Source organism: Camelus ferus, chromosome 12 (genome assembly GCF_009834535.1).
Source record: "Camelus ferus isolate YT-003-E chromosome 12, BCGSAC_Cfer_1.0, whole genome shotgun sequence".
Taxonomy (NCBI): Eukaryota; Metazoa; Chordata; class Mammalia; order Artiodactyla; family Camelidae; genus Camelus; species Camelus ferus.
The window spans coordinates 30,602,307-30,624,530 of record NC_045707.1 but is presented as its reverse complement, the minus strand read 5'-3'; the positions used below and the strand labels follow the sequence as shown (position 1 = coordinate 30,624,530).

Below are 22,224 nucleotides of genomic sequence, written 5' to 3'. Positions count from 1 at the left end.
AAACTAGTGGTTACCAGTGTGTATAGGGGAGGGCCAGTGTAGAGGTGAGGGAGTGAGAGGTGCAAACTACTGGGTATAAGCTAGGCTCAAGGATGTAACATGGGGAATATACCCAGTATTTTGTAATAACTGTAAATGGAAAGTAACCTTTAAAAACTGTATAAAAATTAAAAAAACAAAAACAAACCAATCAACCAACCAACAAAAAATCCCAGAGGGGGTATGTAATACAACTGCATTGAGAATGAAGTATCTGACTCTTCACACCCTTTACGTTATAACACAGGAATGAAATAACGTATTTTTAAATCTTTCTTCCTGGCTCTGACAAGAAGACATTCCAAATGAGGACCAAAGAGAAAGACTGTTGGAGTAGTCACTGCAGAGATAAATTCTGTACATCCTTCCTGTTGTGTGATCTTGGGCAAGTCACCAAAATGTTCTAAACTTAAGTTTTAGTATCTACAAAAGGATGACAACATTTACCCTACAAGACTGGACAATTAAATGCTGACTTTGACCACTGATAATAGACATGAACTGCACTATTCAGCCGTTCAGATGAGTGGACACTTCATGAATAACTTACGGGATTGTCAAGGGTCATTTTTTGACTGTAGGATTTTGCCTTACCTGCTGACATCAGAGTCCTTGCTGAAGATGCAATTCCATTCTAAGCCTTTGAATGACAGTGGATCTAGTATCTTCAGAGAATCTCCTCAGACTAGTTCTATAACTGAGCTCAGGATGGCACATCCTAACCATGAAGATAAGTCTGGTGGCTGCCCACATCAAACAATAATACAATGCTTGCTGATAAAGGGACCATTGGGGCAGAATGGCAACAGAGAGCTGCAGAATTCCAAAAAGGACTGTCAACTGGTCATCCAGCAGGCATTTTGCTTTCATTCACAAAGTTCAACCACAATTTTTGCCAACCTGACATAACGGTTCATGTCGACGGCTGGTTCTGCCAACAATAAGAAATAATACTTCAAGGGTTCCTGAGTACTTCATTCCAAAGCTTTATATTTACTGTTTAGAATAATTCCTTGGAACCATGTTTAGGTATTATAAAATATTTTTTAAAGACAGTTAAGCTTACCCATGATCAAAAGAGGTAAAATAGGATTAAAATGAGTACAACTGCATAAATTATACCGAGGTGGTAATCTTTGTGGAGGCTTTCACTATGTCACCTCGTTCCTAAAATCCAAGGAAGAGAATTGGAGAAAATAACAAAAGGTGCAAGGGACATAAATGAGTAATGAATTGTCTTAACTTTTATTTGATTATTTTCATTTACAGTTCTGGCACTGACACTTTTTTTTTTAAAAAAAGATTTAAATTTTATGTAAAGATTGAACTTCAATAAAATAACTTAAAAAACATTTACATATACATCACTAAATCTCCATAAAATATACAATAATTTTGATACAGCTATATAGGCTAGAATGACTTTGAAGGAAATGATACATATTAATAATTTTTAAGAGATATCCCATATGTCATATGTAGGAATAAATATTCATATTGGATTTGCTAAGACGTGAAATATTAAACACTATATAACATGCACTCAGAAATGAAAATATACATTTTGAAAACATACTTTAAATGCACAAAACTATGTTTTCATTTAATCTTGATGTACATTAGAGCTTTTAAATAGAAATTTGAACATTTATTACAAATAAAAGATACTACAACATCAAGTGAGATATAGTCCAAAAGCTGCTAGGAACAGTATGGACATGGAGAATATAAATTTCTACTTTGGCTAGAGTTAAGTCGCATCTTTTTTAACCTTCAAATGAGATGGAATAACGTAAGATTTGCTAAAAATTTTAAAACTTTGCAAAATATTGGTGTTTTTAAGTTTTATGTACTTGGAAGCTATATTTCTTTTTCTCATTTATATTGATATGACAAAATCAAACACATGGACTTAACTGTCTAAAAACAAAACCTGAATATTACTGCTAAGTGAAGGTAGGTATTTAACATTCCATAGACCAAATCACTCAAGTGCAGCAGACTGTGTTTTATACATACAAAGTAAAGATTTGTAAAAATTACATTGTTTTACACTCACAAGCAAATTATGAGATACAGTTCTTTCATGTGCTTCTGAGCATCATTAACACAGAATATGTCTCTGATGATTATTGGCACACAGAAAATTCCTTCTCTAAGAGATGCTATTCCAGAGAGTTGGTAGCCGTGAGCTGTTTGGCATTTTACAATGATTGCCATTTCTGGAAAACAGCAGCAGTGCTGCTCATCCAGAAGAAGCGAAGATCCTGAAAACTGATATGCTGCTACAACCTGAATCACTTCCTCAAATTAGCTTAACATGACTACGCATGAGGCTAAGAAAACTGATAAAAAGTGACAGAAAACAGGATGTTAAAATTAATCCAGAGAACAATTCTGAGTCTTTTTATAGGCAGAAGCAACCCATGAGCTGTAAGTTCTATCCATAGTTTAATACATTTTGGTATAAAGCACATATTAAGAATTCTCTGCTCCTGGCCCGATAGGTCATTCTTTTATTTGCAGTTAGTGAAAATGTCTGATTTTGGCAATTTAAAATATGTCACAATAAATAACTGTATAAATGACAGTTGTTAGGTGCTTAATATGATTTGAGATTTTATAGCTAGGAGAATAGTAAAAAAAAAATCTGATTATAACAAAACATCTTATTAATTTTAATGTTCTTAATTACTGATTAAAAATAAAGTCAAAACAACTCCCTCGCGACTCCTCCAACTGTATTACGGTATTTATAAAATATATTAGTGTCATTAAAGTGTGAGACTTTCTTAGATAACGTGTGAGTAGTAGTTTCTAGAATATCCTCCCCCCAGGATTTATGAATTATTATAACACATTTAAGTTTTACTTTCTGATATAAAAGCAAAAGGATAAGTTGTCAACTTACATTTTTCCTGTTAATTCTTCCTCTGGATAACTGATTTCGGAATGATAGTAAACAATTTCTAAATTCTTTGCTTTAACAGATTTCCCACTTTAGAATGAATAACTTAAGAAATAATATTTAGATTCTTATGTATACTAAAATGGTTGAGTGGTAAAATAAAATTATGAATAGCACTTGATAGCATTCTTCTCATAGCATTATCCGTCAAGGAACTAACTACTAACATATGACTTGGGGATAAAACTTCAAATGGAAATATTACCTTTTAAGTCTAGTGTTAATTTAGATCATTTACATATATACTAAAAATCACATTTTGGATAATTACTAAGATGCAGCAATCAAAATTATTAGGAATGTTTACATTTAAGAAAAAAATATTAATACCAAACCTTTAAAACCTATCTGACATCACATTCAGCCCTAAGTGTTCATATGCAGATAAAATGTTACATTCTCTTAAGTCCAGTGCAGATCTCATTAGCTATCTAGCTAAACCTCAGTAGGTGTTATGATCTTCGTCATTATATTTTCCTAAATCATAATATACCTCTATTGAATTTGCAGCATGTTTAGAAGGAAACTGATCATTTCAGTGAAAAGCATGATGCTTAATGTGTTTTAATATGGTAAGTCAACTCATACCATATATAAATTGTCCTACAAAATATATATTTGATGATACTTCAAATGGAATGTATTCATGTTGACAGTGGTAGCAGAGATGCTGATAACTTAAAGGTGCATATTAAAAAACCTGCAAAATTCATTTAATTTTTAATATACTACAAATGTTCACTGAATCTAAAAATAATACACTAATTGTATAAGGTTATTTTTCAAGTAGTTGTTATTAAAAAAATTATAAATAATTCTTATACTGTGCCTCTCTGTCTTGTACGTCAAAGATACGGAATATTATCTTTATCACTATATAAATAACAAGTAGTCCTTTACAGAAGGAATTGAGGCAAACAGGGGAAGAGAACTGTGGCTATTTTTCCCTGTTATTATGTGCATTTGTGGATAAAGAGTTGAAAACACCATTTGCTAATGTCAGGGAGAATAGGCCTTGTTCGGCTTTAGGAAATAATGAGTCTAGTTGCTCCTTTAATAAAGTTACTGTGCATTCAGCTCAGCTGAGTATGTAAGCATATAGTTAAGGCTATGTATACGATAAAGAGAAGAACTGAGGCAATTATTTGGATAAATTAGAAAAACAAATTTTTAAAGAGATCACTTTATTGGTCTAAATACCTTTCTTCCCATCATACTCTGATTTTACCACACGGTAGTTCATTTTTCCACTTGACTTTACCTGTGTGAAATAGTAAACATAAGAAATTTCTTATGGGATAAGAAATATCCGTGGAATAATACTTTTCTCTATTAAAGCACATCTGTTTTCCTGGGAAAAATCAATACTGATAATCCTGTTAGAAATCAACTGTCAAAGCACCTAATTCAAGGCAAAAATCTCTCTGATTTTTTTTTTTTATTACATGAAATGATCAAAAGGGAGAAAATTTTTTTGGCTGAAAGATTTTTAGGCTTAGAGAATGAACCTCCTGGCAACATTCTCAGCTTTGATCACCATGATAGGAATAAGCCAGACTTTGAGACCAGACCATCTTGGCGACTGGCAGAGACAAACTGAATTTAGAGATGGCCACCTTTGCACTCCAAAGAGTACCTTATTAGATGTTTAGAGCCATGTTAAAATGCATCAAATGTATGGACTCCTAAACTGGCCACAGAAGTCATTCATATTTTCACTGAAACTAGCAAGTAGCTTTGTGAGTAATTTTTTACTTACTATATAGTTCTTAATATCTGAGCAAAAATTAGAGTTCATTGATGAACCAGTGAACACTCTGAAAAGACACTGTAGCAATGTAGTAAGCTATATGAAAACCATCAATCTGTTCTAATAGAAAAAAACCCCAATTTTCAGACAAGAGGGAAAAAAATCCAAGCCAAGCATGAGAAAAAGGAAACACCCACAGACAAATCTATGTATCTTCTTCTTACGTATAAAATGTCAGGGAAAATGAGAAAAGGTGTGCAAAATAAAAACCAGTTTATGTTCTTAGGATTAAAAAAAAAAAAGACAAGTACCATTAAATCATAAAATGTGACAGTTCCCTTAGGAAGTTAATAAAAAGTTAAGAAAAATAGAAGCCCCACTACTTAAACAAACATCAGTTAACCGCAGGATTATTTCTGTCACTGATTTTCTTCCTTCTTTTCGTGTCTCAGGACTTATTTGATTAAAAGAAGGGGGAAAATAGTCCACTAGCAGCTATTTATATAACACAAAGGAAGGCACAAACAGTAGGACTCGAGAGTCGATGAGCGAAGGCGTGGTGAATATCAGGGGATTTCGGTGAGAACAAAAACTGACCTAGAAAGACAGTTGAAGATCTAGTTGAAGATCTATTTTGTGTTTACAGTTGCACACGTAAGTGACTAACTCAGTCTGGGTTAAAAAAAAAAATCTTTTAAGGTCCATAAAAATCTTTTCTTTCTTACTTCCTGGCAATAAAATACACTTATCAAAACTTGCTAGCCTATCTGTGCAAATGTCTACTTCTCACGGATGCAAAAATACGTAGGAAAATAAACCCTTAAAGACCTGCTTTTCATAACGTTCAAAAGGTCCTGTACAGAGTCAATTTCTGAAGAACTTTTAAGATCTGAATTGGAGAGAAAACCCAAAATGTGGAATCCAAAGGCTATGAGGACAGCCGTGCCCTGGCAGGAGGCACTTTGGAATTCGTTGATGAATGCTTATATGGAATTTACTTTCTAATAATCTGATCACAGAGGAGCTCCTAGTCTTTAGGAAAATTTAGGACCAATAGGCCACGCTTTGACAGAAAACACCCTTGGACCATATCCCAGAATCTTTTGTGATGAGTATATCATACATGTACGATTTGGCTAGATTAGCTCTAACTCAGTTGCCACTAACAATTACATATGGTCTTAGGAAAAAAAGGATGTCACTGAAGTCACTGGATACAATATTCATTTTAGACTATCTCAGGAAGGAATTACACGTGTTTGTTCAATAATTATTAGATTAAAACCTCTGCAATTTTTTTTTTTTCACATCTCTGCTTGTGAAACAGAAAGTCATCATGGTCAAGTATCTTCCTTGGAATCAAATATTCTAGAATACGTAGTCATTCAAAACTAGGCTGTGGAAAGAACCAGATTAAAAGCAGGGCAGTGAAGTCACCAATTGCTGTTCTTCTCTCCCAAGTTTTTTTAAATAACTAAATATATCAGCAGCTGACAATTACTCCACATCAGAAGCATCGTTGTCAGAAAGATGATAGTTACTTCCCTTCACTCGAATGTATTCAATGTATCTCCCTTCATCCGAATCTGAAGCACCACATGTACATAGCCTGTTGTCAAAGAGTGATTCAATTTCTTCTAACTTTTTCCCTTTGGTCTCAGGAAGACAGCCGTAGATGAAAAGGAGACCCACAGCAGCGAAGCCAGCATAGAGGAAAAAGGCTCCTGCAATGGAAAATAACATATCTGTTACAGGACTACGTTGGAAAGGGGACTTGGTTTTACCTTTTCTTCCTGGTCAATCGTGTATAACCGTGGTCTGAAACTGAACAAGAAAATTGCTTTCAGCCTGGTTTACTCTAATTGTTCTAATGCTGTGATTATAACGCAATTTATCTTTCTAAAGTCATTCAGTGCCAAACTCAAGAAGGATAGACCAGGCTTAGATGGAACTTCTGCTTTGAAGTCTTTCCTCACTTCCCCAGTTAGTTAATTATGCTTTCACAGTCCTTTGCTGAGGCAAAGTGGTATCATAACAACTAAGAAGTATTATAATTATGTAAATGTGTTTGTCTTGTCTACTAGACTGGAGGCACTTTGAGGGAGAAATTTCCTTCTCGTTTATATTTCCAGAACCACATCCAATGATGACATTGCTGAATTCATGAGTCAATGCCCAAAGTCTGGGTGTCAACTTTGAATATTCCTCTTACTCTCCCACCCAAAATCCAATCTGTTAGGAAGCCCTGTTGGAACTACCTTCAAATACAATCTGAAGATGATCACTTTCCACTATTCGACTGGTGTCTCTGGTCTAAAAGCCGCCCTCTGTCACCTGCATTAGTGTAACAGTCTCTTAACTAGTCTCCTATTCCTTAGACCCCTGTAGTCCATTTTATTGTGTGTGTCCATACCTCTTATCACATTTGTTTTGTTCCCCTCCACTAGAATGTTAAGCTCCATGAAGTCAGAGCATTTTGTTTTGCTGGATGACTATGCAGGTCAATGAATCACAACCACAGAGACATAAATACTATCTGCTTGTGTTTTCTAAGTGAGAACACGGATGACATATATGAATATGTGACTTGTATGTATTCTTTACATATTTCCAAGACAGCCTTTCCTTTATAATCTAATTCCCAATTTAAATACAAGAACTTAAATGCTTTCAACTTTTGATGGTGGAGAACAACTGATCTTAATGGAGTCTCTGCCTAATTCTAGCCTTCAGTTCAGACCATCCTGTATATGACACATGGGAAGGAAGATGACAAACTAATTGACAAATGGCTGGAGAAAGGACATCAGTTTGGGAGTTGGAAGATCTGGGTTTAAGTCTTGCTATGTGACTTCTAGATAGTCATTTAACCTCGTGTCTGGACCTTAGTTTCTCATTAAGTAAAATAAGATGGTTTCTCAGCTCCTCTTTAAATTTGTGGTTAAAATTATAATTCTGTATGTTTTACCACCCAAATCAGGAGCATGTATAGGGGAGATGGTTATGAGATGCTTGCAGAGGAGACCAGCAGAAGTGGTCTCCTCAAGGTCAGAGTCAGTGGCTTGTCTCTGGTTTGCCAAGTACGTGCTGACACATTGGAGGGTCTAGAGAATGACTCTGCTCTCGTTGACTGCCAGATGGACTACATTGGGGTAGCAGATCTGAAATGAAGGGTTAAACAAGACAACATGAAGACATACTTGAAAGTCAAGCTTTAAGCTGAATAGCATAGCAATTAAAGAACTGAATAATTTCTCAGTTCTGCTGAATCATTACAGAATGCAGAAAGACATTATTAAGACTACTTTCTTAAAGATAGGCCTGCAAGTAACCATTCCAGAACAATCCACATAAATATTTCTTGGGAAAGCTGAAGGAAAACTACAGAGGAAAAAATGCTGCCGAATTGGCCACCCCAAAGAATCTGCTCTGCGGAATGAGGAGCCATGAGAAAATAAAAGGGAGACAAAGGTAAACTACGAGATGCTAGAAAAAAAAATACGAAAGGCTTGATTAAATCAAGACATAGTTTTTTTGTCACACCGTCATCGGAAGCTATGCAATTTTTAAGGAGCTGGATTTGTGTAAATCAAATTCTCTTAAAAATATAACTCCATTTACAAATACAAGGCTCCTTTATTTCATTTTAGTTTGGTTCACATTACCACTTACTACTAAAGTTTATATATTTTATGTCTCATATGTGATAAATCATCAGAAAACAATATTAAGTCATCTGGGATGCATGGCTGAGTGCTAGCAGTGCGAGGAAGGCACTGTGGCTCTGTAGAGAGCATAGGTCTGAAAGTGGCCCAGCTGCAAGCCACGGGCAGTTTCTTTAACTGCCTTGACCTCAGTTTCCTGATCTGTCTAAGGGGAAAATAATTCCTGCCTGGCTAAACTGCAAATAATAGAAACAATGTGTATTACATGCCTATTAGAATTTTGGATATTAGTTGCTCAAAACAGTGATAGAGAGAGCATTATTAAATTCTACTAAATGACTAGGGAACGAACAATAGTTGCTGTTAAGATCGGCGTGACTAGTAAGCTGGGAGTGTTTTCAACAAAAGGATGATACTGACAAGCTAGCTCTTGAAGAATGTGGAACTTTGAGGAAAAAGGGAAGATGGAAGTCCTGTGTTCTGATTACAAATAAGCAAAATTGTGGAGGTTGAGAAAAGAAATGGAATCTTTAGTAGGGAGGGACAAAGAAAGCATGGTAATCATGATGATAATACAGAAAAAAAAAGAAATAAGCGCGGATGGGGAAACATTTCACACTAAACCAGGCTGCTAAACTCTAAAATATCTAACAGGGTAAATATAGTCTGGCTTCATAAAATATACTATTGAGAAAATACTCATCATCTTTCACAATTTAGGTACAGTGGCATGATGTAGAAGTAAAAAATCAAATACATTAGTGCTAAACTCTTACAATTAAACACAATTCAATAAATTAGGAAGATTCTTAAAGGCCATACAGTTTCTTGTGTGTGAACCAGATCCCCAAAGCCAAATAACATCAAGAAAAATCCATTAAAGTAAAAGATCCTGCTATAAAGTCTGAGGAATCTAAAGCAGGCAAATGCCAAAACAGTGGCTTCACTGGTGAGACCTGTGGTTAAGCCACAGAGGTGAGGGGAGGCCTGAGAGTCTGTGACCTTGTCCATGTCGTGGGCAAGTCAATTGTGTAATTCACTTTCTTAATTATTCCCTCTTGTAATGAAAATGAAAAAAATGTCTGTCACGACTCTGCTAGGATTGTTGAACAGTATAAATATTCCTCAGCTTTATTCTAAAGGAAATAAATCTTATTAGAGCCCTATATTAACATTTCAGATTAAAACAAATATTTGAGTTTTACAGAATGAAGAACTTTGATGGGCTGTGATTGAATGTCAGTACTTCGACACAGGAACTTTGATATAATGCTTCTCTGGGGGATCTACTTAGTGACCTGTGCTATATACATAAAATGGCACGGGGTGATGCTTTAATGATGATTTTGAGTAATAAACATTACTGAGGGGGTGCAAGGCAGACCTCTGTAGGCAGTATAGTTTAGGAAGGAATCAAAATTTGAGGTCTTAGGAGACAATTTAAAAAGGAAATAAAAGATAACATGAATATTTCCAGAGAAATACATCATTATGGTGTATAATTGTGAAATCAGGAATATAAACATACACCTGACATAGATCAGTAACAGAGAGATTAAAATACAGAGCAAAAAACAGGGAAAATCAAAACTGAGCTGAGCTGTGGTCCCACTACTGGAAAGCAGTAGGCCAAGTGGACCGGAGCGCTGATATGACAGAAGCTTGGCTGAACGCAAAGCAGAAAGCTTCTTTGAACGAGATATTTTTGAAGGAACCCTGGCTATGCCCTGTTTACATTTCACTTCTGTTGCCTCGTATTTTTCTGGCAGAATTTATTTAAGAAAGAGGAGCTCTGCTATCAAAAGTCTTACCACATAGACTTTTATTACTTGGTCTATGACTTTCTATTAAAAAAAATGTGTTCTCAAGATATTAGTCTATATTTAGGTCTTCAAATATTTAATGTGTTCATACTTAGGGTGTTAAGAAGATAAGTTTATGAATTGAGGTAAAAAAATTTTAATTGCCAAATGGGTCAAAGTTGAACATACTAAATATACTAAATATGTATCCAATTTAAAATGCCAGTACATTTCCTTGCCAAGAAAATAAATATTTCTAAATGCTCTAAATGGTGATTGGGAGAGAAAAGAGTTTTATAAAGATAATAAAAGCATTAGATAAATAGTTTTAAATACATGTAAATATCAATTCAGCATGTTCGGAAGAGAGGCAGAATTGACTTTTATAACGTTTCCTCGTATTCACCTACAAAGTTCATCTGTGCATTGATTCATTTGACAAACACTTTTGAGTGCTTATCAAGTGAACAGGATGCTCTGGAAGGCACTGGGAATATGATGGTGAACAAAGAATATAATCCTGGCCGAAGCTCAAAGGATTTATGGTCCAGCAGTGAGGGGTGGAGTAGGGGAGCCGACAAATAAACCTGTTCTTAGAAAAAGGAAATATAAGTAGGCAGGACGTGGGATGAGGTGAGGTGAGGAAGGATGAAGAAGGGGCTCTAAAGGTCTAAGCGGCAGGCAGTCCATATACGTCACAGAGGCTCATGAGAAGGTTAGAATGAAAACCTACTTCATCATTTAGAATCCAATCATGACCTACACATTCATACAGATAATAAAGAAATCCTCTTGCTAAAAAGACAAAGTCTTTTCATTTTAGTAAAAATGCACTTCAAGTAGCTTCCAGAAGTGTTTCCTAACTCAGTCACTTTGTTTTCTATTTTAAAGTTTAATTCAGGTCTTTTTTTTTGCTGGGGGTAGGGAGGTAATTAGGTTTATTTATGTATTTATTTTTAGACGAGGTACTGGGGATTGAACTCAGGACCTCGTGGAAGCTACCACTTGGGCTATACCCTCCCCTCTTCGGTCACTTTTCAATATTATTTTCTTTGAGTTACGGTCTCCACACATTTTCACTTGAACACTTTTGTCACGGTTACAATTTCCGCAGTGCGAAAGTGCTGGTCTCGGCCTGAACAGCATGGAAGATCCAGTCTTTCAGTGGAAGACAGAGCTCACAGCACATTTGGGAGGGGCTGATTTCAACCCTGCTCTGATACCACACTGACACAACTCTTATCTCTGTCAGGAGACGTCGTCAAGGATCACTAGACTCTTGCATCTTTCTACCACTCTCTGTTGTTTATGTTTTTTCTCATTCAACTGAAGGTCTTGCTGTGAGGATTTCCAACTGGGGAGATGGCTGGGAGACGTTTGGGTCTGGAGAGTAGTTGGGTAGGTGAAGGTTCTAAAGCACTGAGGGACAAGAAGCAATGGTGCTTAGGAAAGAATTCCTCTTATCTTTTCTCAGAAACATTTCCAAGGACTTTGGGGAATAAGAAAGCCACTTAGATAGATATATATATCTAATATATATAATATAAAATAGCAAAATATATATATAATAGCAAAAATATGACCAGCGAGCCTTTTAATCACAAATGACAGCATATCTAAAAAGAGACAAGGAAAACAAAAACGAAGATACAGCTGGAGAAAATATTCTCTTACCATAGTATGTAAGATACTCTGCTGTGTGTAAAAATGTCAATGAAACCAGGACATTAAAAATCCAATTTATTCCAGATGAACATGCATTTCCTGTACTTCTTGCCCACAGGGGATAGATTTCAGAATTCACAGTCCAAGGCATCGGTCCCATTCCTGAGAAGTACAAAATTATAAATTTCAGAAAGGTAGTACATAAGGAATTGAAGAAAGATTAGCCTGCCTCATCTAAAAACAGACAATTTAATTAACACAACGATAATAACAACAAAGCCCTTGCTTACCTGGTGCGAAGAAAACAAGATATAAAATAAGGCCAAGCAGTGCAGTCCAGGAGTATGGAGTAGGGCAGAAATTGTAAGCCCAAAATACTTCTTCTGTTTTGAATTTGGTTTCATTTTCACACCTGAAAAATAAGCAATATAAATATTAACTTAGGGTTTTAGGGTATAGTTGCAAAAATTCAGTGTGATTATCTAGGAGGTGTTTGGAAGTTCCTTAATGTCATTAAGGAAAAGAGTCCAAAATGTTTCTCTTGGAAAAAAAAAATTAAGACTTAGAACTGACTATAATTCAAGAATAGCACAAAGAAATACATTGTGCATACAACTCAACAGCAAAAACACAATCCGAATGAAAAATGGGCAGAGGATCTGAGTAGACATTTTTTAAAAGAAGACATACAGAAGGCCAACAGGTACATGAAAAGGCACTCAACATCACTATTTATCAGGGAAATGCAAATCAAAACCACAATATCTCCTCACGTCTGTCAGAATGGCCATCAGCAAAAATATAAGAAATAAAATTGTTGACAAGGATGTAGAGAAAAGGGAACTTCCCCTCATGTATTGTTGGTGCGAATGTAAATTGGTGCAGCCACTGTGGAAAACAGTATGGAGGTTCTTTAAAAACTTAAAAATTGAACTGCCATATGATCCAGCAATACCATTTCTTACACCTGAAGTAAACAAAAACACTAACTTGAAAAGTATCCGCACGTCCATGTTCACTGCAGCATTATTTACAACAGCCAAGATGTGGAAACAACCCAAGTGTCTATCAATGGGTGAATAGATTAAAAAAATGTGGTATGTACACACAACACACACACACACACACACACACACACACACACACACACTGGAATACTATTTAGCCATAAAAAGAAGAAAATCTTGCCATCTGAGAAAACATGGATCGTGAGAGCATTATGCTTAGTGAAATAAGTCTGAGGAAGACAAGTATCACGTGATCTCACTGTATTGATATGTACAGTCTTAAAAAAAAAAAAAAAAGGAATGAGCTCACAGATACAGAGAACAGACTGGTGGTTGCCAGGGGTAGGGGTAGGGTAGGGTGGGGTGAAATGGGTCAGAAGGTACAAACTTCCATTTGTAAAAGAAATGAGTCATGAGGAGGTAATGTATGACATGGTAGCTACCATTGCTAAGAGTTCTCATCACAGGAAAAAAAACTGTAACTATGATGGTGATGGATGTTAACTAGATTTATTGTGGGGATCATTTCTCAATATATACAAATATTGAATCATTATGTTTTGTACCTGGAACTAATATAATGTTGTATGTCAATTATAACTCAAAAAATCCCAGAACACACTGTGTTTTACACCATTTCATATGTCAGACATGATTTCCAGTTAGTCCTTGAAGGCTGCAGTAACAGTTAAAAGCCACTGAAAGTCAGTATGTTATGGTAGAAAGACTTCAGATTTTGCAGTCAGGACAAGATCCAAATTCCAGAACCAGATTTTTTTTCATCTGTAAAAGGGGGATAATGCCTTACATGTAACTTAAAAAATTATAAGGGTCACCTGCAAAGGGGTAGTGAGGGCAGGGAACAATGCTCGTATCTTTTTGTTGTTGTTGTTGTTAACAGTGCTCAAAGCTGATTCTGACTAACCCTTTACCTTCCTGCTGTGTGTTCTTGCTTCTCCATCCCTGCTGACTTTGCCTAAAGGTTCTATGGTGAAGCAAAGTCTCCTTTGGTCTTAGACTGATTCTCAAATCAAACTTCCAAGTCTTTACCTTAATTGAAATCTGAAGTGCACCTAAGGACACGATCAGCCCCCAAATACATTCTTATCCTCTATTGTCATGTTTAGGCTATTGTTCTATCTCCATCAACGTCTATTTTTGAACCTTGACCTCCAAGCCTTATCCTTACTGCTGGGTTTATGACCCCCATCCTAACACCCCACCTGTCCTGCCGCCTGGTCGGTCGTCCAGCTCCTCATCCTCTGCCACATTTTTACTTCCGGCCCGTCTAATACCTTGGCTTTATAGTTCCTTATTTAACCTCTGACACTGTAGAGGGCATTTATAATTTGCTTGATTTGGAACTATTTCACCTTAAGGTCTCAAACTTGGAGCATTCCTTTTCTGATGACAGGCCCTTGATCTCCTCGTTTCTGATAACCTGCTCCACACCCAAGTCACAGGGTCTAGATTCTGCACTCGTCTCAGGGTTCATTCACTTCATTGTCGGCTCAGGCCATGCCCGTGCCGTCTTTGCTGACCTCTAGAATTCATCTCTCGCTCCCCCCACTTGCCTGCTATTCTCACAGTTTCTGTTCCCAACCCTGGGCAGGGACCAGTCACTTCCTTGAACAACCACTTTTCAGAAGCTGGACAAAATGATGAAAACGTGCTGCTGGATTCTATTAAACATTCACGCTGTTTCTTCTCATTTGGGCCCCTAATTATGCTGATTTTTATCCTTTATTGTCTTCTCTACTGGATTCTCTGTTTATTTCAGAGTAGACATTCAGTAAACTTTTGTCAACTGCTGCTTCAATTAATTAAAATATTTCTTGCCATGCTCTGCTCCTGAAATCTTTCCCCTCTTTCTAGGTATGAAGAACTTGCCTCCGTCTTTAAGAAAATTGAGGACTTTCAGTTTGAATGCCCTCAGTTTTTCTCTACTGAACCTCTTTTTTCTGTATTTTCTTTCAGGTTTTTCTCCTCCTCCAGTGGTAATACGTCTCCTGCCATTTCTAAGGGCTGCCCTTCCTATTGCTCTTGCGTTTCATTCTCCCGTCTCCTCTGGGGTCACGTTCCATTAGCAGTCAGTTCTCTTCCTGCCATCTTTAGTTTCTTCTGAGAACTAAATGGAGACTTCTCTTCTATTTACAACGTACAAGATTACTCCTATTCAAATGTTTCATCCCTATCATATTACTACTACTAGCTCATCTGAAATTATAAAGAAGGTTATATGATTGACTATCCACTCTTTCCTAAACAGCCCTATTTCCCCACCCACTCAGGTACCAGCCTAATTCTTCCTTAGACCCTTTCTGAATCTGCTCACCCAAGAGTCATTGATGACCTATGAATCCTCAAATTCAATTTTCCTGCCTTAATTCTGAGGCTCTTTTTGTTTGTTTGTTTGGTTTCGGGAAGGGGGGGCGGTAATTAGGTTTATTTATTTGGTTTAATAGAGGTACTGGGAATTGAACCCAGCACCTTATGCATGCTAGGCATTGCACTCTACCACTGAGCTCCACCCTCCCCACCCAGGCTCTCGTGATGACTGTGTGGTGGTTGATATTACTGAAAACCCTCCTTCCTTCTCTTCCCCCTTTGCTTTTATATCTGTATATCCATCTCATCTCTCAGTTTGTATGTCTTCACTGCTTTTTTTAAATGCCTCTTCTTCCCCTCAACCTCTCAATATAGGTGTTCTGGTTTAGAGGTTACACCCTCTCCCTTAATCATCCCATCTAACTTTAGGGATATATTTTTTTTGATCTCCAGATGGATGCTCCCTGACAGGGAGCCTAGCCTGGACCTTTTCCTCAGGCTCCACTAAGAATTTATGTATCGGCTGAATATTCATATCAAGATTTCTTCCTATGGCTACAATGGGAATGCACTGTCTTCTCCAGGAGGTAGGGTGGGGCTGTTCTGAGTTCAAATTAGGGCTCTACCACTTCTAAGGATGCTCACGGATTCAGACATGTATAGAATGAGCACTTTTTACGTGTCAGACATTAGAGAGATTGCTGTGAACAAAATAACCACCCTTTGCATTTGTGGAAACTACAGAGTTTAGTGGGCACAGGCACAGTCCTGTTTCCTCATCTGTAAAACAGAGGAAAGGACTGCTGTCATAGGCTACTGGCAACATTAAATACGGTAACGCATGCGGAGTGCTCAGCACACTGCCTGGCATGTAGTGCACGCACAATACTCATTGCTTTAATAATGTCACTCACGACATGTCTTTGAGTTGAAATGGATTAAAATCTTGGGAGTTACCTTTAATATTTTCTTAACCATCTCCCTTTAAATCCTCTATACTTTTAAGTCCAAGTATCAAAGGGTAGCTAGGACTATGAGCTCTGGACCAGCATCCTACATTCAGCCTCATCCTGCCTTATCTTGCACTCCTGTATATAATCCTTTTCTCCCACTAACCCAGACTACTCTTTTCTGAACCTACTTTGCAGACCCAGCATGGAAGGAACACATGCCATTTCTTCTAACTGAGGGCAAACTCTCACTCTTGATCGTGACCATCAGAATTGACCTCAGCCCTCAAGGCTGGTACAGAGGGCATCCATCCACCTGTCTGAAATAGTCTCTCCCTCCCCTCGCTCCCTTGTCATTGTCCTCGTCTGTATCGTTACCGCACAGAGCTCTGTGTTATGGTACCTGAATATACTTTCTCTCCTACTGTCCTGGGCTTTTATCCCAGGCGGCACAGCACAGGGCTGAGGACAGAGGGTCTAGAATTTTGTATCTCAGTTCTGCCACTGTTGAACTTCCGGCAAGTTACTTAACCTCTTTATGCCCAGGCTTTCTAATCTGTAAAATTAAGAGTCCCTAATAGTAGACTTGTTACAAATATTAATTGCTCGGCACAAAGAAAACAGTTTCTCTAAGCGTTTGCCAAAAGAATAATCATTTTTGTGTCCCCCTTCCTTTTAAAAAAATCTCACCCTCTCATCTGTAATAGTACTCTGCATAGACATCAATGGGCACTGAATGATGAATGAAGCCTTTATGTTTGTTTCACTGTGAGCAGCACACAGCATCAGAAATCCTCTCATCAATAATCCTCTACCTTCATCCCCCCACCAGTCGAATGGTCTTTTGAGTTAGAAGGATCTTAAAATGAGAAAATAGGATAGAAAGTGGGAGAGGGGAGCGGAATGATGGGAGAGAGGGAGGGAGGGGGAAAGAGGGAGGGGGAAAGAGGGAGGGAGGCGGGGAGAAGGGATAAAAACACAGGCTGCTCGGGAAGGAAATGCTTATGAATAATCAAATCACTAAAATTCACTGAAAAATCCTATTTACTATCTATACCCATTATTGTCAGAGTTCCTTGCTTCATCTCTTCCTGGAACAATGGAAAGCAGCATATTTTCAGGTAGATTCTGTGCTTGCTGTGCTGAGATTTTGACCATCTGGACACACACATTTATGTGCGTAAAAAGGCTGAGTAACTCCTCTTCATCCTCGTGCTGGTTTTAGGAACGTGCGCAGGGCACAGACTTGGCAGAGTCACATACCCAGCAAGCAATACGTAGACAAGCTATGACTAAGTACGTGACATCAGACCTGACCTTCAAAATATACACACTAGAAGTTCCAACTGAAAAAAATAAAAATGTATATTCCAAATGTTCTTGCAAAATACTCTCGTGTTTTCCTGGCTTAGTGACAGCTGTGGAAGAACACAGTGCTCCGGGGAAAGAACAAAAGTACTTTGACATCAGCATATGGGTTGGGATTGGAAAAAGTCATGCTCCCTGACGGGGCACCTTCTCACCACATCCTAGAGCAGAACCAGGAAGCGACGACGATCACGGCACCGTGCAGGGGCTGCTGCAGTGGACGAAGCCGAATCACACGCAAGCAGGCAAAATGTGACTCATTCTAGTCTTTACCAGCAGGTGAGACTTAACACCTGACACGTAGACCAAATAAATGATCAGTTCCCAGTTCCAGCCAAGGAACCCACAGTGGCTTCTTTTAATAACACATCTAGAAATGAACAGCTTTCTTTGAAGGTGGAACAATTCTCCCTTGCCTACTCAACACCCACCCCCAAATCGGTTCGTACATAGAGCTGAAACAGCTCTGTGTTTCTGCCTATTTTTTTGGTGTTATTTTCTCCATCAAATATCTAACGAGTTTTCAACCAAAGTAATGATCCAAGGAACTAAGAGGTGCAATTCCTCTTGCCACAACTAACCATACGTAATGTATTCCTTGCTTCCCACGCAGCACATGCCTTTATTCACTCTGATGAAATTATTTAATTCCTTCGTGTTCATGTATGGGGGGGTGGGAGAAAATGCAACCTGTATTTATAGCACGAAACTTTAAATTTCATCCATCCAATCTTAATCACTGGGAAACCTACAGAACTTTGCCGCCTTCCCGAAAGAGTTTATAGAAGACCTGGGATTTTAGAGACGGGGAGGGAGGGCTCACTACGATTTCCGTGACACACCTACGTTCCTCTGGGTTTACTGCACATGCATTACCTCCCACCCCGTCCCTGAGAGGTGTGAGTTAGGCGTCATTTCATCTCTGATTTCTGATGCAGGACTGTGATTTCTCTGAACAAGACCATTAAGCTTTCATCTCACAACAAAATGGATACTGATAAAGGTTAAATCTAATAGTTCTCTATCTGTAGGAATTTATGATCTGATTACACACTTACAGTCTGAGGGTGGCAGTGGAGAGGTACCCAGGAAAGGAAAGAGTACCTCCCCAGGAAAGGACTTCTTGTCCTTTTTGTCTAAGGAGAAATAAAGAAACACAATGCCGATCAATCAGAGGACTAGGATGATGTAAATTTACAAGTGATCCCAGCCAGGACAAATTCCAACTTTGGGGCATCTGATGATCAAAGCAACCAAGAAAAGTTACTGCTATAAACTTGACTCATTACTACTCAGATACTGTAATTTCTGCTCACTAGGGTAATTCCTAGATAATAGTATCACATGAGGTACCCTTATGTCAAAGGTGCCAACCCAGCATTTAAGCTCTAACTCATCTGTAGGTGAGTAATCGTAGAAAAGCAGAGTTCCCTCGCTTGCAGTGTGCAGACCACGAAGCTCGGCCCTGGATGATTTTCTATTGTCAAGCCTTTCCCCTGTCTTTTTTTTTGTTGTTGTTTTACAATTTTCCTGCAGAGGACTGTCACACAAAATGGCAAGTTGAAAAAAAAATCATCTATTATCTTTTGTTAATTACTATTATTTTCTGGTAAAAAATAAAAACCAGTAATGTTGAGACAGTTAAATCATAGACATGGGTAGATTTCAAAAGCACTAGAAATTTGGAGCTAAAAGCCATTTTTAATAATGAATGAATAAAGTTTTGTTTATATATATATATATATATCACTGTATCTAAACCGTTTACTAGTTTGTTGGCTCGCTTATATGCCCTAAGTATGGGGAAGAGATGGACAGAATGAGGGGCAAGCAAATGAAAATAATAGTTCTAATACTTAAGGATGGTGAAGAGACAGTGATGTTGGTACCGTCTCTAATTCTGGTAAGAACTTAAGTTCGTATAACTTCCTCTTGGAATGAAATCTGGAAGTTTTACATACTATCCATATCCAAGTATTCCCGACCCAAAGTCTCATTTCTAAAATTTGTCCTTAGACAATCGTCTAAATGGAAAAAAAATATATGCTGAAATATGTACTGTACTTTTGTTACAAGTGTAACACAGATAAAGAATTAGAAATGAGGACGATACACTACAACGGAGGGTAGTTTTTCGTCAGTTAAGGTACCACAACTGAGTGGGATAAAGAAGCCATTAAAATAATAATTACACAGTAAGCTGGGACAAGTTACAAAGGGTCATTTGGGCTTGAAGATTGGCCATAATTTAGTCTTAGGTTTACCTTCAGTTCCTTTCATTTTGGTACCAAACTGGCCAACAAATAATGCAATAGATGTACATACTATGATCAAGGACACAAGTAAGTTGCCGAGGTCTCCTGCTGCCTCTCTGGTTCCTTCCAGACTTGTCTCTGAAGTTCTGTGGTCAATGCAGAGTAAAGATCTGCCAGGTCAGAGGAGTCCTGATCCAAGTGTGTGTCTGTTCCTCCTCAACATGAGAAGTTCTAACGAAGTCAAGGCTAAGTTCTAAGAGTCCTGATCCTGATTCGAAATCTATAAAATCCCACAGGTCCTCAAAAGAGTGTCTAGCATCCGTCATGATGGCCACACAGATCCATTCCTGCAACAATGCTTTTTTTTTCTTTCAAATATTGAAAACGTGGTTATAAAAATTAAGATAACCTTTCCCCATGTCATCAACTATGCTGTACTGTATTGCTCATAATTTCTAGAATTCCTTTTAGAATCATATTCAGAATCGGCTCCTTTGTCACTCAAGAAAACCAATCTTATTTTTTTAACTTTCTGCTTCAGGCTCTTTTCCCTTTCTTCCCACTTCCTTTTATTTCTTGCCATCATGAGGCAATCGTATGAAGAGCTCCGAAGCACCGAGTGAGAGGGAGCGACTGAACCAAATGGAGTGGAGGCAGGAAAGCAGTGCAAAGGAAAGAACAGCAACAAACACAGAGGATGCGTCCATCTGTGTGTTGTGGGCTCTAGGGCAATGAGAAATGAGATGGGGGATGCTAAGCGGGGTTTGCCACAGGCGCACTGCTTCAGGCATTGGGATGTAAGTCGAGAGCCTCCTGCTGTGATATCTTAAATGATGTCCAATACCTGGCACAGTAGATACACACATGTGTCAAATCAATGAATGAAGAAAAGACTTGATGTATTCCATAGAGCTATGGCACTGATTACTACTGATTTAGTAATTTAATAACCATTTAATTACCATTTAAAACCAAACCAATTAAAAACAAACTTTTCAAACAAAAATAATACTAAAGTAAGTGAAATTAATCATGCAGTTTATAATGGGACTAAAGCTATTTCTTTGGAATAGGGTTACGACTGGCCCTCATGTGGCTGTGCTGTGATGAGCATTTCAGGAGGAGGAGTTGTACATCCCTCTCAAGTTTCAGCTCAGAGACCTAAGGTCTTCGACACTTAAGGGTTCGCTCTCCCCCCGACTTCCTTTACTCCCCTTGTTTCACTTGTGGACCTTTCTGCAGTGAGGACACAGCACGCCCATCTTCCCTTGGCTTCTTATGCCAGTGCTTAGCACATTTTACACATAAGCAACGCTCAGTAAGTGTTTGTCAAATCAAACACTAAAAATACTTTCATCACTTCCCAGTAAGCTGATCTCTGGTCACCTGATCTGACACCAATTTCTCCATTATATTGCAAGCATTATGAGAAGACAGATATATTTGTTGTCAATATTTTTTAGATTCTAAGAAAGTTATCTCTGCTTAATTTAAAAAGCTATTGCCTGTGGTGGTATAGGAAAGGCATGCTTCCTTACCATAAGCATTACAACATCCATTTGTATCATCTCAAACTTTTTAAGAATTTCGAGTCACCCCAAAACTCCACTCTGATTTTCTTTCCACTGCAGGAATGTCTGCCCAGGACTCCTCACTTGTGTTTATGTGCAGGTGCATCAGAATGAATGTGGCTGATTTATTGCTGTCAGCTCTCTTAATACAAACAAAGGTATAATTTGTTTTTTGGATTCTTTTCAATCCTTTCTACAGCTGCCTTCTATCAAGTGTGAATTCTACAGCTTTATGAACATTTCACTCCCAACAGAAATGTCCCTGAATAACTGTAAATCTTCACTTGAAGAAATTGACTAGTATTTCTATAGTTTTACCATGTACAAACCACCTCAATATACATTAACTCATTTAATTCTCATAATAATCCAAACCAATAGCATTGTTATTTCCATTCTGCATGAGACCAGTCTTTTGAAAATATAGTCGCTTTCCCAAGATGACATAGTAGATTGAAATCCTGTCTCCTTCTTCAGCACAATCATCCCACCAGCTAATGTATTTAGGAAAACCTCTCCTCCTTGGGGCACCTTACTTTTTATGCAATTCAATGGAAAAAGAATTGAGATGAAAACTCTGCCTGAAATCACCCCTAAGTCAGTGTTCTTCCTTCATGTCAGTAGTAAAGTCAGTTATTAAAATCTCTATAAAAAATGAGTAGAATAAAATGCTTCCCCAAGAGCTTCAGGAATTAAAATAAGCAGCATCCTGGCAGATCTGAGCCTCTGTGTCTTATATATTCTCTTTTGAATCAGTATCCACTTTTCCCCAATGCACACAACGGTAATTAGAAGAGAAAGGATGCTTAAATGAGCTGGACGTTAAAATAGCGCATAATGATCTCAATAGCTGGAT

General features: G+C 37.8%; 1 protein-coding gene across 1 annotated transcript in view; it reads right to left on the bottom strand.

The window, feature by feature from the left end:
* Positions 1-4,410: 4,410 nt before the first annotated feature.
* Positions 4,411-22,224, bottom strand: part of SLC2A13 (solute carrier family 2 member 13) — a 325,623-nt gene continuing 307,809 nt past the window's right edge. Inside the window, exons 8-10 of the mRNA XM_032493305.1 lie at positions 12,180-12,301; positions 11,899-12,051; positions 4,411-6,481 (exon numbers count right to left, since the gene is read on the bottom strand). Coding sequence (XP_032349196.1) covers positions 6,255-6,481; positions 11,899-12,051; positions 12,180-12,301 — 502 coding nt within the window. The 3' untranslated portion in view covers positions 4,411-6,254. The remainder of the gene's footprint in view (positions 6,482-11,898; positions 12,052-12,179; positions 12,302-22,224) is intronic.